This window comes from Callithrix jacchus, chromosome 7 (genome assembly GCF_049354715.1).
Source record: "Callithrix jacchus isolate 240 chromosome 7, calJac240_pri, whole genome shotgun sequence".
In the NCBI taxonomy this organism is placed as follows: Eukaryota; Metazoa; Chordata; class Mammalia; order Primates; family Cebidae; genus Callithrix; species Callithrix jacchus.
This window is the reverse complement of record NC_133508.1, coordinates 48,105,176-48,119,915: the sequence shown is the minus strand read 5'-3', so window position 1 is coordinate 48,119,915 and position 14,740 is coordinate 48,105,176. Positions and strand designations below refer to the sequence as shown.

The 14,740-nt window shown below is 41.9% G+C and overlaps 1 protein-coding gene across 50 annotated transcripts in view; it reads right to left on the bottom strand.

Annotated features, from left to right (window-relative positions):
- Window positions 1–14,740, bottom strand: part of KIF1B (kinesin family member 1B) — a 182,199-nt gene that overhangs the window by 148,052 nt on the left and 19,407 nt on the right. For all 50 annotated transcript variants that reach the window (XM_035307669.3, XM_035307670.3, XM_035307673.3 and 47 more), the window contains exon 2: window positions 14,537–14,717. In XM_035307669.3, coding sequence (XP_035163560.1) covers window positions 14,537–14,642 — 106 coding nt within the window. In that variant the 5' untranslated portion in view covers window positions 14,643–14,717. The remainder of the gene's footprint in view (window positions 1–14,536; window positions 14,718–14,740) is intronic.

Below are 14,740 nucleotides of genomic sequence, written 5' to 3'. Positions count from 1 at the left end.
AAATAGAAGAACAAATTACAACCTTCAGTGTCACAGTGTGATCACACTGATATAAAAACATGCTACTTAGAGTACACGTTGAATAAACTCTCAACAATTCTGCAAATTTTCTTCCTAAGCAAATTTTGAATGATTTTAAAGAGAGATGATTTAGAAGTCCTAGATCTCACTCAACCTAAGATGCCCAAAGACATGTAAACTGATAATTATCTGCCCCTTCCCCTGAGCTTTTTCCTCATGATCTCCCTCCATCAAGAAAATAAATCAAAATAAATTTTATTTTAATTTTTAATTTTAATTAATTAATTTATTTATTTTGAGATGAAGTATCGCTCTGTCGCTCAGGCTGGAGTGCAGTGGTGCAATTTCAGCTCACTGCAACCTCCACCTCCCAGGTTCAAGCGATTATCTGCCTTAGCCTCCCAAGTAGCAGGCACCCACCACCATACCTGGCTACCTTTTCTGTATTTTTAGTAGAGACAGGGTTCAAAACAAATTGTAATCTAACAGTTAAACTCAAATTAAGCATAGACATTCAGCATTACTGCACAGAATAGTAAAACTTAGTATTTTCAGAGGTGATATGCTCTCCAACAGTAAGAGTTCTGGAGACAGACGGCCCAAGTGCATTTTCTACTTCCCTCAATTCATAGATATTTGAGCCCAGGTAAGACAGCCAACAACTCTGTCTCAATTCCTTCATCTGTGAAATAGGGAAAGAGTACCTGCCACAGAATTATTGTAAGGATTCAGTAAGATAAAATCTGCCTAATTGTGCTTGGCACAACTTAAGTGTTTGTTGTTGTTAATTACTAATTACGGTATATTTATCCCCACTAAAATGCACATTTTTTTTTTTTGGTATTTTAGCAGAGATGGGGTTTCACCATGTTGGCCAACCTGTTCTTGAACTCCTTACCTCAGGGGATCCACCTGCCTTGGCCTCCCAAAGTGCTGGGATTACAGGCATGAGCCATTGTGCCCAGCTTAGGCAACTGTTTTTTGAGACGGAGTCTTGCTCTGTGACGCAGGCTGGAGTAGAGTGGCACGAGCTTGGCTCCCTGCAACCTTGGCCTCCAAGGTTCAAGCATTCCTCTCACCTCAGCCTCCCAAGTAGCTAGGATTACAGACATGTGCCACCAGGCCCAGGTAATTTTTTTGTATTTTTAGTAGAGATGGGTTTCATTATGTTGCCCAGTCTGGTCTCAAACTCCTGACCTTAAGTGATCTGCCCTCCTCAGCCTCCCAAAGTGCTGGGATTACAGGCATAAACCACCACCACGCCTGGCCTAAAAGGCAATTTTAAAAGTAAAGGTTTTTGTTTTTCCCTTTACCCATTTTGCCTCCTCAAGTTTATTCACAGTTAAAGGAACTCTTCAGTCTCAGACCAGAACAATGTGGTGGGGAAAGAGCAAGCGTAGTTAAATCATTTCTTCATTGTGTTCTTCACTGCAGTTTTCTGGTAAGCCAAAACCAAAAGGGCTTCTCAGACATGATCTACCTTTCCCTGCCATCCCTCTCAGTTACAAGTCATGCACCACATAATGAACTGTCCATCAGCGGGCTGCATACATCAAAGTCCACATATGAGTGGTCCCATAAGATTACATTAATAATATCACAATTTTACTATCATATTTGTACCCTTTCTATGGTTGGATATGTTTAGATACACAAATACTCTACTCACCACCACTGTGTTACAATTCCTTACAGTATTCAGTACAGTAACATGTTATTCAGGTTTGTAACCTAGGAGCAATAGACTATACCACAGTGTCTAGGTATGGAGTAGGCTCCGCCCTGTACGTTTGTGTAAGTACAATCTGCTATTCGCACAACAACAAAATCGCCTACCGACACATTTTTCAATGCATGACTGTATTTAGATTCCCTTCCTCAGTGCTTTCCTAATAGTTATCACACTGTTTTGATTATTTATCTCAATCTAAGATGAGAGTAAAATCTCTCTGAAAGCATGGTGGCTTTGACACCTAGGCTTGCAGAATAACAAAAACCTATTTTCCTATAGGTGCTATCAAAAACCTAACTGCCTATTTCTTATTCTTATCATCTATATGTATGTTCAAGGCATTTATCCCTAAACAACAAACACAATTAAAAACAGCTTTCACCTATACAATATTCCTCGATAAACAGGTACTACCGAAAACTGAACTATGAATGCCTGCTTTGTCTAACATAGAACCAGAAGTAGCATTCCTTTCACGGTCTTGTGAACTGCATTCCAGATTTTGCTAGCTGCCATTATAGCACTTCACACTTCACTAGGCAACTACCAAAAGCAATCAGCACCACGATATTGGCTAGACTTTCAAAAACAAACTCTAAAACACTTCTAGAGAGTTGCAAAAAAGGCATTAAAAAAAATTGGGCATGGTTGCTTTCTCCTATGAGAAACCAACAAATGCACATATAAAGGTGGCACGAAATATACTTTGGATTTTAACTAAGACAATCTCAAAGACAACAACAACATGAAAAGCAGCAAAGAAAGAGGTCATTTCCACCAAGATGACTTTATCCAGTGTCTCTCTTAGACATCTTGATGTGAAAAGTATTTATTCAGATAAAGAAGCTTAAATCAAATCATGTAATAAAAAGAAACTTCAGGGCGGGCATGGTGCCTCATGCCTGTAATACCAGCACTTTGGGAGGCCAAGGCGGGTAGATCACCTGAGGTCAGAAGTTCAAGACCAGCCTGACCAACATGGTGAAACCCCACCTCTACCAAAAACTACAAAAATTAGCCAGGCATGTTAGCAGGTACTCAGGAGGCTGAGGCAGGAGAATTGCTTGAACCCAGGAGGCAGAGGTTGCAGTGAGCTGAGATTGCACCACTGGACTCCAGCCTGGGCGACAGAGCAAGACTCCGTCTCAAAAAAAATTAAAAGTAGGCCAGGCGTGGTGGCTCACGCCTATAATCCAAACACTTTAGGAGGCCGAGGTGGGTGGATCACAAGGTCAAGAGATTGAGACCATCCTGGTCAACACGGTGAAACCCCATCTCTACTAAAAATACAAAAATTAGCTGGGCATGGTGGCGCACACCTGTGGTCCCAGCTACTCGGGAGGCTGAGGCAAGAGAATTGCTTGAACCCGGGAGGCGGAGGTTGCGGTGAGCCGAGATCACGCCATTGCACTCCAGCCTGGGTAAAAAGAGCGAAACTCCACCTCAAAAAAAAAAGTAAAAAAAGAAATCCAAATACACAACAGCAAAAACTCCCTCCAACTTAGGGATAGGTTCAATTATTCCTGCCTTTAAACATATATTCCCACAGAAAATTTAGGCACTAAAGCTAACCAAAGGCTTGGCAAGGTGGCTCATGCATGTAATCCTAGCACTTTGGGAGGCTAAGGCAGGAGGATCCCTTAAGCCCAGGAGTTCAAAACTAGCCTACCCAGCCTGGGCAATATAGTGAGATCCCATCTCTATGAATAAATTAAAAATTAGCCAGGTGTGGTGGCACAAACCTGTAGTCCCAGCTACTAGGGGAGGAAGGTGGGCAAATCACTTGGCCCCAGGAGGTTGAGACTACAGTGAGCCATGACTGTCCCATTGCCTTCAGTCTGTGTAACAGGGCAAGACCTTGTCTCACAGACACACACAAAAAAAACCAACCACAAAAACAACTTACATAATTTTTCAAATAGTATACTATATAGTATGTATTATTTCATTTGATCCTCACAACCCTGAGATAGCAGGCTGGGAAGGCATTAGCAACATTTCCACTCAATAAGTGAAGAACCTAAGGCTCAAGTGTCTGATAACAGAGGATGAATATAAATGAAATATGGTTCATAAATAGAATAGAATATTAAGCAGCTACTGAAATCAAGTCCTGAGGAATATTTAGGAAATGAGGGCCAGGTGCAGTGGTTCACACCTATAGCATTTTAGGAGGCCAGGGTAGGATGACTACTTGGGGCCAGGAATTCAAGACCAGTTTGGGCAACAAAGTGAGACCCCATCTCTACAAAAAAAAAAAAAAAAGTAATAATAATTTTTTTATCCATAATTATCCCTTATTAAATCAAATCCAATCAATCCATCTTTATATTGATTTTTCACATTATTAAAAGTAATGGTTATATCATATTTAAGGTAATTTCCATAACATCTTCTAGCCATCCAACTCTATGCAATCCCCTTTTTGCTCTCTGAATGCTTATTTGAGAGGCAGTTCTAGATCACTATGGAATTTAAAAATGGTTCAGGCCAGGCATGGTGGCTCACTGCTATAATACCAGCACTTTGGGAAGCCAAGGCAGGCAGATTACTTGAGGTTAGGAGTTCGAGACCAGACTGGCCAACAGGGTGAAACCCCGTCTCTACTAAACATACAAAATTAACCATGCATGGTGGCACACAACTGTAATCCCAGCTACTTGGGAGGCTAAGGCAGGAGAATTGCTTGAACCTGGGAGGTAGAGGTTGTAGTGAGCCAAGATTGCACCACTGAACTCCAGGGTGGACAACAGAGCAAGACTCCATCTCAAATATATGTAAATTTCAATATCTAGGAACACACTTGTGCTTCAACATTTGTCCTGAATATTAAAACATATAATTATACTTTTGAAAAACCAACAAAACTAGTTAATTGTGATATACCCATATTACAAAATTTCAAAAGTTGTATAGAAAAATAGCAACATTAAAATATTAGAAAATAATCTGTTCAGCAGCAGAAAAAAAAATAGATAGAAAAAGCAAACTAAAAAACAGTATGTATAACCCAATTACATAAAAACCTTAATATGTACAGGCCAGACGTGGTGGCTGATGCCTGTAATCCCAGTACTTTGGGAGGCTGAGGCGGGCAGATCACCTGAGGTCGGGAGTTCGAGAGCAGCCTAACCAACATGGAGAAACCTTGTCTTTACTAAAAATACAAAAAATTAGCCGAGTGTGGTGGTGCATGCCTGTATTCCCAGTTCCTTGGGAGGCTGAGGCAGAAGAATCATTTGAACCTGGGAGGTGAAGGCTGCAGTGAGCAGAGATCTCGCCACTGTACTCCAGCCTGGAGAAAGAATGAGACTCTGTCTCAAAAAAAGAAAAAAAAAAAATCTTGACATGTGTAAAGTAAAAGGAAAAGATCAGAGGAATATAGATCCAGATGATAATGATCGTTCTCTCTCAGTGGCGATGTTAGAAATAATTTTGCTTCTGTCAGTATTCATCAAAACTGAAAGACCAGTAGATCACTTGAGCCCAAGAGTTTGGGCAACATGGTTTTTTGCAGAAACACTCTCTACAAAAAATACAAAAATTAGCCAGTTGTGGTGGCACATGACTATGTTCCCAGCTACTGAAGAGGCTGAGGTAGGAGCACTGCTTGAGCCAGGGAGGGTAAAGCCAAGATCGCTCCACTGCACTCCAGCATGGGTGACAGAGTGAGACCCTTCTCATAAAAGATAAAAATTTTTAAAAAACCTGAAAGAAAAAAAGTACCAAAAAGATCCATCAAAACGTAGCAGTACACTGCGGTTAAGAAGATAAGAATAGAGACGACTTTTCTTTCCCACTTCCTTATTATTCACAGTATTCATAATTTATATGCATTTACATTTATTTTCATGTGGTTATAGTAATTTATACTAGAAAAATTATACAAATTTAAATGCATTACTTTCTTCTGTTTTTTTTTTTTTTAATGGGTCTGTCTCACTCAGGCTGGAGTGCATTGACACAAGCCTGGTGCACTGCAACCTTCACCTCCCAGGCTCAATAAATCTTCCTACCTCAGCCTCCCAAGTAGCTGCAACCACAGGCACGTGCCACCATGCCCAGCTAATTTTTTTGTTTTTGGTAGAGACAGGGTTTTGCCATGTTGCCCAGGCTGGTCTTGTACTCCTGTGCTCAAGCAATCTGCCCATCTCAGCCTCCCAAAGTGCCAAGATTACCAGCATGAGTTACCACACCTGGCCTAAATGCATTACTCACTTTTTTTTCTTTTTTTTGGAGAGTTTTGCTCTTCTCGCCCAGGATGGAGTGCAATGGCATAATCTCAGTTCACTGCAATCTATGCCTCCCAGATTCATGGGATTCTCCTCCCTTAGCCTCCCTAGTAGCCAGCATTACAGATGCCCACCACCACACCCAGTTAAGTTTTGTATTTTTAGTACAGATGTGGTTTCACCGTGTTGCCCAGGCTGGTCTCGAAATCCTGACCTGAGGTGATCTGCCTGCCTTGGCCTCCCAAAGTGTTGGGATTACAGGCATGAGCCACCGTGCCAAGCCTAAATGCGTTACTTTCTAAACTCTTCCTTTCCAAATCTCCATTTTGCCCTTCTTCCACGCCAAATTTTCTTTCTTTTTTTCATGAAACAGTGTCTCACTCTATTGCCCAGGCTAGAGCACAGTGGCACAATCATGGCTCATTGCAGCCTTGACCTCCAGGGCTCAAGTGATCCTCCCACTTCAGCCTCCCTAGTAGCTGGGACTATAGGTGTGCACCAGCTAACTTTTTTGTATTTTTTGTAGAGACAGGGTTTCACCATGTTGCCCAGACTGGTCTCAAACTCCTGGACTCAAGCAATCCTGCTGCCTCAGCCTTCCAAAGTGCTGGGATTCTAGGCATTGAGTCACTGTACCCAGCCCTAAATTTTCTTTCTTTTTTTTTTTTTTTTAAAGATGAAATCTTGCTCTGTCCCCCAGGCTGGAATGCAGTGGTGCGATCTGGGCTCACTTCAACCTCTGCCGCCTGGGTTCAAGTGATTCTCCTGCTTCAGCCTCCCAAGTAGCTGGGATTACAGGTGCATGCCACCATGCCCAGCTAGTATTTTTCGTATTTTTAGTAGAGATGGGGTTTTACCATCTTGGCCAGGCTGGTCCTGAACTCCCTGTCTCAGCTGGGATTACAGGCTTGACCCACTGCACCCAGCCCAAATTTTCAATAGTGGACATGAAATCATTGTTTGTATCAGTTGTGCTGCGTAGCATCTGGTTTAGAAATGTATGTGTGAATGAAAAAGCCTTATAGTACATATAATGTGAGCAATAAACAGAAAAAAAAAATCAGGGCTACTTCTATCCCAACCAAGATTGGGCACCGGGGGAAAAAAAATCCTGGCAAAGGAAGGTTGATAAATATATGAATGAGATTCACCAAAGGGCAAGAGACAATCTATGGGTAAAAATAAAGCAAAATATCACAGTTCAGTCACTTGACGGAGTATACCCTCATATTATAATTGAAAACCAATTTCATCTACCTCCTGTTTTGTAGTGCATTTATACAGGTTTAATGTCTCCGGATTTACACAAATAACCTAACCATAAATGTGAGCGATTAGATCATTAACTCTGGCTCATTTCCCTTTTTACTAAGTAATTAGACATTAAGAAATGCTTCTAAAGTGGGAGAACCTTGGCATGTAATGGGATATTATTGAAGAGAGCCATTTGTATGCGCTTGGGACTCCAAAATGTCAAGGCAGTAACATTTATTTGTGCCATGGAAAATATTTCCTCCAAGACCAGAAAGTGCTTAAATAAAATAGCTACTTCTCGGTTTTCAAATTTAGCACATTCCCTAAAGTACTATTCATACTCTTCTACTTTTTCATAAAAGAGTTTATGGCAGAAACATTCTAGTGCACTCCATCTGCAATCAGTTATCATCCTTGTGAGCAGCAGTCCAAGCCAGCTTGCCAGCAAAGCAGGCTTTTTAATGTAGCTAACACATGTGTACAGCATATTCGTTTCCAACAAGACTATGTTCAAAATGCATGCCCTCTTCCAATCTAAGCCCAATGGTGTTTAAATAAAAAGCCAATAACACTTTCTAAACATAGCATCTTTCACACAAATGCCTCTCTTAAAAAATCTCTCACTTAAAGATTATTTGGCATACATATTAGTCAAATTACCAAGAAATTGCCATAGAAGGCTGAAAACAGAAACAGAAAACAGAAGTAGAAAACAGAAAATGCCAAAATTCTACAGGAAAAAGTTTCTCATACAATAAATATGATAGTTCTCATCTGATTAGTTGCTTTCCAAGAACGGACACCTTTCAAAGGAACCAAACTGACTGCAATTCTGAGCCATGACAAAGTATTTTGATAGAAAACTAACCTCGATTTTTGCAAGACCAATTAACCTCCTAAGGATTTTTGTTTCAGTAGACTAACGCTGATTTAAAAGTCACAAATTTCTCCTGCAGATATTGTACATGCAGGGAAACAATGTGTTATACTCAGCTGAGGGTAAGGAGTGCCATTATCTACTCCTAACACTGCCACTAATAAGCTCTAATAAACTACAATTCTGAAATTTTCCCCAAATATACCTTACTCACTCCTCAAGATCCAGCTTAAATGGCATATCATCAATAAATCCTTATCTTTGCTCTTTACCAAAGTCACATTTATACTTTTTTTTTTTTTGAGATGGAGTTTTGCTCTTTTGCCCAGGCTGGAGTGCAGTGGTGTGATCTCCGCTCACTACAACCTTCACTTTCTGGGTTCAAGCAATTCTCCTGCCTCAGCCTCCTGAGTACCTGGGATTACAGAAACATTTCACCACAGCCAGCTAATTTTTTGTACTTTTAGTAGAGATGGGGTTTCATCATGTTGGCCAGGCTGCTCTCAAACTCCTGACCTCAGGTGATCCAACCACCTTGGCTTCCCAAAGTGCAGGGATTACAGGCATGTGCCACCATGCCTGGCTAATAGTCTTTTTTTTTTTTCTTTTTTTTTGGCAGGGTGCAGAGGCTCATACCTATAATCTCAGCACTTTGGGGGGCCAAGGATTGCTTGAGCTCAGGAGTGGGAGAACAGCCTGGGCAACATGGTGAGACCCCCATCTCTACTAAAAATACAAAAACATGTCGGGCGTAGTCCTGCACACCTGTGGTCCCAACTACTCAGGAGGCTGAGGTGGGAGGATCGCTTGAGCCCAGGAGGCAGAAGTTGCAGTGAGCCGACACGGTGCCACTGCACTCCAGCCTGGGTGATAAGAGTGAGATCCTGTTTCAAAAAATAAAATACTAATCCTTTGTTATTGCAATTACCATTTTGATCCTGTACTGAAGTTATTTTAGCTGGGCGAGGCAGCTCATGCCTATAATCCCAGCACTTTGGGAGGCCACGGATTGCTTGAGCTCAGGAGTGGGAGAATAGCCTGGGCAACATGGTGAAACTCCATCTGTACGAAAAGTATAAAACTTTGCCAGGCATGTTGACAGGTAGGTGCCTGTTATCCCAGCTACCTGAGAGGCTGAGGCAAGAGAATCACTTGAACCCAGGAGACAGAGGTTGCAGTGAGCTGAGATCATGGCACTGCACTCCAATCTAGATGACAAAGGGAGACTGTCTCAAAAAAAAAAAATTGCTTAAGGGCAGGGTCCCATGGTATAACTGTGTGATCCCTACAGCCTAACATTACAGCAAACTTAAAGGACAGTCCAGGCAGAGCAAAGCCCTCAGCCTATTCTCTAGAGAGATTTTGGACAGAGTATGGCGAAGAAGCCACCAGGCATTCAGCATTGTGCTTAGTGTGATCCACAGAGTGGCTTTTACAGTATAGTGTAATATAATAAAGCCTATTCTAACCAAACTGTTAATTACTTTTAATAAAAGCAAGCTCTCTTTTATTTTATTTTTATTTTTTAATCTTTTTTTTAATTTTTTTTTTTTTTTTAATAGACGGGGCTTCACCACGTTGGTCAGGCTGGTCTTGAACTCCCGACCTCAGGTGATCCACCCACCTTGGCCTTCAAAGTGCTTGGATTACAGGCATGAGCCACCAAGCCTGGCCTCTTTTTAAATATTTTATCAAAAGATGTATCAATATTTTCAATAATTCTGGATAGATTTTTGTGGTATATAAGCAAAAATGGGTGAACAGAACTTATATTCCCACAAACTCTAAAACTGTATGGCCCTAGTCTCAAAAGGTGTGCAACTAGAAATCTTTTTTTTTTTTTTTTTTGAGAGGGAGTCTCACTCTGTTGCCAGGCTGTAGTGCATGGCTCACTTACAATCTCTACCTCCTGGGTTAAACCATTCTCCTGCCTCAGCTTCCCAAGTAGGTGGGATTACAGGCACCTGCAACCACACCTGGCTAATTTTTGTAAGTAGTGTTGGGGGGGCGTGGTTCACCATGTTGGTCAGGCTGGTCTCTAACTCCTGACCTCAGGTGATCCACCCGCCTCAGCCTTCCAAAGTGCTGGGACTACAGGCGTGAGCCACTGGAACCAGCAAAAATATGGCCTCATATTTTTGAGAAATTAATACTCAATTTCTACTTAAACGTTTTTAGTAAAATTTCCAACCCTATAAAGAAAGTAGCAACAGAACCCCAATCATTAATGAGAATATATCCCCATGACAACAGAGGTTTCTCCTGGATAAACAAGATGTTCTGTATGTGAAACATTATCACAAAGAGAAGTATTTAATAGTTCTTTTTTTTTTTTTTGATACAGTCTCAATCTGTCTCCAGGCTGCAGTACAGTGGCATGGTATCAGTTCACTGCAACCTCTGCCTCCTGGGTTCCAGCAATTCTCCTACCTCAGCCTCCTCAGCAGCTGGGATTACAGGCAAGGGCCACAACACCTGGCTAATTTTTTTTTTTTTTTTTTTTTTTGAGACAGAGTCTCGCTCTGTTGCCCAGGCTGAAGTGCAATGGCAGGATCTCAGCTCACCTGTAACCTCTAGGTCCCAGGTTCAAGCGATCTTCCTGCCTCAGCTTCCCAAGTAGTTGTAATTACAGGCGCCTGCTATCACATCCAGCTAATCTTTGTATTTTCAGTAGAGATGAGGTTTCACCATGTTGGCCAGTCTGGTCTCAAACTCCCGACCTCAGGTGCTCCACCTGCCTCAGCCTCCCAAAGTGCTGGGATTACAGGCATGAACCACCATGCCCAGCCTATTTTTTGTATTTTTTACTATAGACAGGGTTTCACCATGTTGCCTAAGCTGAACTCGAACTCCACACTTCAAGTGATCCGCCCACCTCAGCCTTCCAAAGTGCTGAGACTACAGGCGTGAGCCACCACGCCCAACCTACTTAATAGTATTTTTTGGAATTGGTTCTTGCTCTTGATCCAAGATTTCCTAAAGTCCACCTTTCAAAGGAACTTGTGACACATACCAGCATATTCAGAGCCAATACCAACAGCCAAAATGCCTCCAAACTAAGTTATGATAATTAAATACGTTTTTCACAGAGAGAAATGGCAGGCTCAATAATAAGGTTTAGTTATATACTATATAAAACTTAATCATTCAAATGAAGAAAAATGAAATAGTTTTTTAAAAATGACATTTAAGAACAAAAACATTTATCTAATATGCTGTCTAGTTCAATTATGAGTCCAACTCAAACTTTAATGAGCAAATGATCAATAATGACTTCTTTTTTTTTTTTTTTGAGACAGAGTTTCGCTCTTGTTACCCAGGCTGGAGTACAATGGCATGATCTTGGCTCACTGCAACCTCTGCCTCCTGGATTCAAGCAATTCTCCTGCCTCAGCCTCCTGAGTAGCTGGGATTATAGGCACGCACCACCGTGCCCAGCTAATGTTTTGTATTTTTAGTAGAGATGTGGTTTCACCATGTTGACCCGGATGGTCTCAATCTCTTGACCTCGTGATCCACCCGCCTCGGCCTCCCAAAGTGCTGGGATTACAGGCGTGAGCCACCGCGCCCAGCCCAATAACGACTTCTTAAAACCAGCTTTTGCTGGGTACAGTCACTCATGCCTGTAATCCCAGCACTTTAGGAGCCCAAGACCTGAGGTCAGGAGTTTGAGACCAGCCTGGCTAACATAATAAAACCCCGTCTCTACTAAAAATACAAAAATTAGCCAGGTGTGGTGGTGGGGACCTGCAACCCCAGCTACTTGTGAGGCTGAGGCAGGAGAATCACTCGAATCTGGGAGGTGGAGGTTGCAGTGACCTGAGTATCATGCCACGCACTCCAGCCTGGGCAACAGAGTGAGACTCTGTCTCAGAAAAGGAAAAAAAGAAAAAAAAACTTTACTGAGATACAATTTATATATCATAAAGTTCACTGACTTGAAGTATACAATTCAACATTGACTTTTCCATCTCTTTTTCTTTGACAATTTTTCATAGGACATAATTCACAGAACTGTTGGCACTATTGACATAGAAGAGTGAAATACAATGGTACAGCTGTTTAACCTACTTTTAGGTTTTTTTTTTTTTATATATATGAAATCTCAAAAAAAAAAAAAAACAACCTTTTTTTTGAGACAGGGTCTTGGCTCTGTTGTCCTGGCTGGAGTGCAGTGACATGAACACAACTCACGGCAGCCTCAACTCCTGGACTCAAGTGATCCTCCTGCCCTGGCCTCCCAAAGTGCAGGGATTACTGGCATGAGCCACCACACTCAGCCTTCAGATGTTTTTTTTTAAAAAACAGAAAGATTGTTGCAGCCAAGCATGGTGGCTCATGCCTGTAATCCCAGCACTTTGGGAGGCCAAGGTGAGCAGATCACAAGGTCAGGAGATAGTGACCATTCTGGCCAACATGGTGAAACCCCATCTCTACTAAAAATATGAAAATTAGCTGGGCATGGTGGTGCCTGCCTGTAATCCCAGCTACTCAGGAGGCTGAGGCAGGAGAATTGCTTGAATCCAGGAGGCAGAGGTTGCAGTGAGCCAAGATCATGCCTGATGAAAGAATGAGACTTTGTCTCAAAAAAGAAAAAAAGAAAGAAAGGATTGTTGCACCTCTCCAAGAAAACACCAAATGGTGGATGACACCAGTGTTGCGGGAGAGGGCAGCACTGAGATGCGAAACGCGGTGGCTTCCGAGGATGCTTCAGCAGTGACATCCAGAGCTAGAGTTGTGGCCACAGACAGAGCCAGGGCCACAGAGCTTGCAGAGGCAAGGCCGAGGATAAGGAATAGATGCCTGTCACCAAGCTGGGCCAAATCAAGGACATGAAGATCAAGTCCCTGGAGATATACCTCTTCTCCCTGCCCATCAAGGAATCTGAGATCACTGACTTTTTCCTGGGGCCTCTCTCAAGGATGAGGTTTTGAAGATTATGCCAGGGCAGAAGCAGACCTGTGCCAGCCAGCATGCCAGGTTCAAGGCATTTGTTGCCACTGGGGACTACAATGGCCATGTCGGTCTGAATGTTAAATGCTCCAAGGAGGTGGCCACTGCCATCACGGGGCCATCATCCTGGCCAAGCTCTCCATGGTCCCCATGCACAGAGGCTACTGGGGGACCATGTAGCCCCACACCATCCCTTGCAAGGTGACAGGCCGCTGCAGCTCTGTGCTAGTGTGCCTCTGTGCTGGTGCACCTCATCCCCACACCCAGGGGCACTGGCATCATCTCAGCACCTGTGCTCAAGAAGCTGCTCATGATGGCTGGTATAGATGACTGGTACACCTCAGCCAGGGGCTGCACTGCCATCTTGGGCAACTTCGCCAAGGCCACCTTTGATGCCATCTCTAAGATCTACAGCTACCTGATCCCCAACCTCTGGAAGGAGACTGTATTCACCAAGTCTCCCTATCAGGAAATCACTGACCATCTTGTCAAGACCCACACCAAAGTCTCTGTGCAGAGGACCCAGGCTCCAGCTGTGGCTACAACATAGGGTTTTTATACAACAAAAATAAAGTAAATTAACCCTGAAAAAAAAAAAAAAAAAGATTGTTGCAAGCCCTGTCAAGTTCAGAGAAGCATATAAGCAATGGAATGTTCAAAGTTGTATGTGAACTACCTGAAATGTGGGCTGCAATATCTAGCTAGATTTTTGTGGAACAAACATTTCCACCAGTAGACTCCTCTACACAGAATATTGGCAAATGGAGCACAAGCTAATGAGATTAGAATGTGTACTTCAGCAGTAACTTGTGCCTGAAAGGGTGATGATTCTGTTGTATCACAAAATTACAGATTTAAAGACAGCAGAGCCTACCTCTATTCTAATCAATAATTTTCCTATAGGTCCATATCAAGTAATTTGGTAGTAGAGGTATAAAAGAAAACAGCCTAAGTCATTTTTCATCTAAGCAATTCTATAGAGAAACTCTGAAGTAATTACTGATAATTTTAATAATAATGTATAAGTTTACTATATATTAAATCCATTGTTCAAATCAAAAAAATACTGAGAAGTTCTAAGATCATCTTGGCAAACTCAGGTATTATTTAAAATCTGAAAAGAAAAACAATGAATCTTGCAGCCTCAATAGATATATTTCACATTAGGACTTAGCAAAAAGCACTGTTCACAACTTTATTAAGATTTCAACTTAATAAGCATAAACACTTGCTAAGTTAGTTGAGTTATTCAGGATTTCTCAACTGTACAGAGTAAACTAAATAGTCCATATTTAAATATCCTACAATAAATATCACGGAGGGGAAAACATTCAATGGATCATTTGGAATAGTAAAATTCAAAGTGTTAACATAGAAATGTTCATCTATTCTGAACAAAGCAAGAAGACAGGGTAAAGAGGAAAGGAAAATAAGATACACAGCTGAGAGAAAACAATATGTACTCACTGGTCGAGTTGCCTTGCATCTGAATGATGCATTTGGATTCCTTGCTGGTCTCTCGAGAATTGAAGGGCCTTACCCGGACAGCCACCTTCACTGAGGCTCCGGACATTTTAATGGCCTTGTTATATGTATGCAGTCCAGAAATAAAGAATCAAATCTTCTTTTGAAGTTATATCCAAGTTTACTTTAAAAAGAAAAAAATTCCAT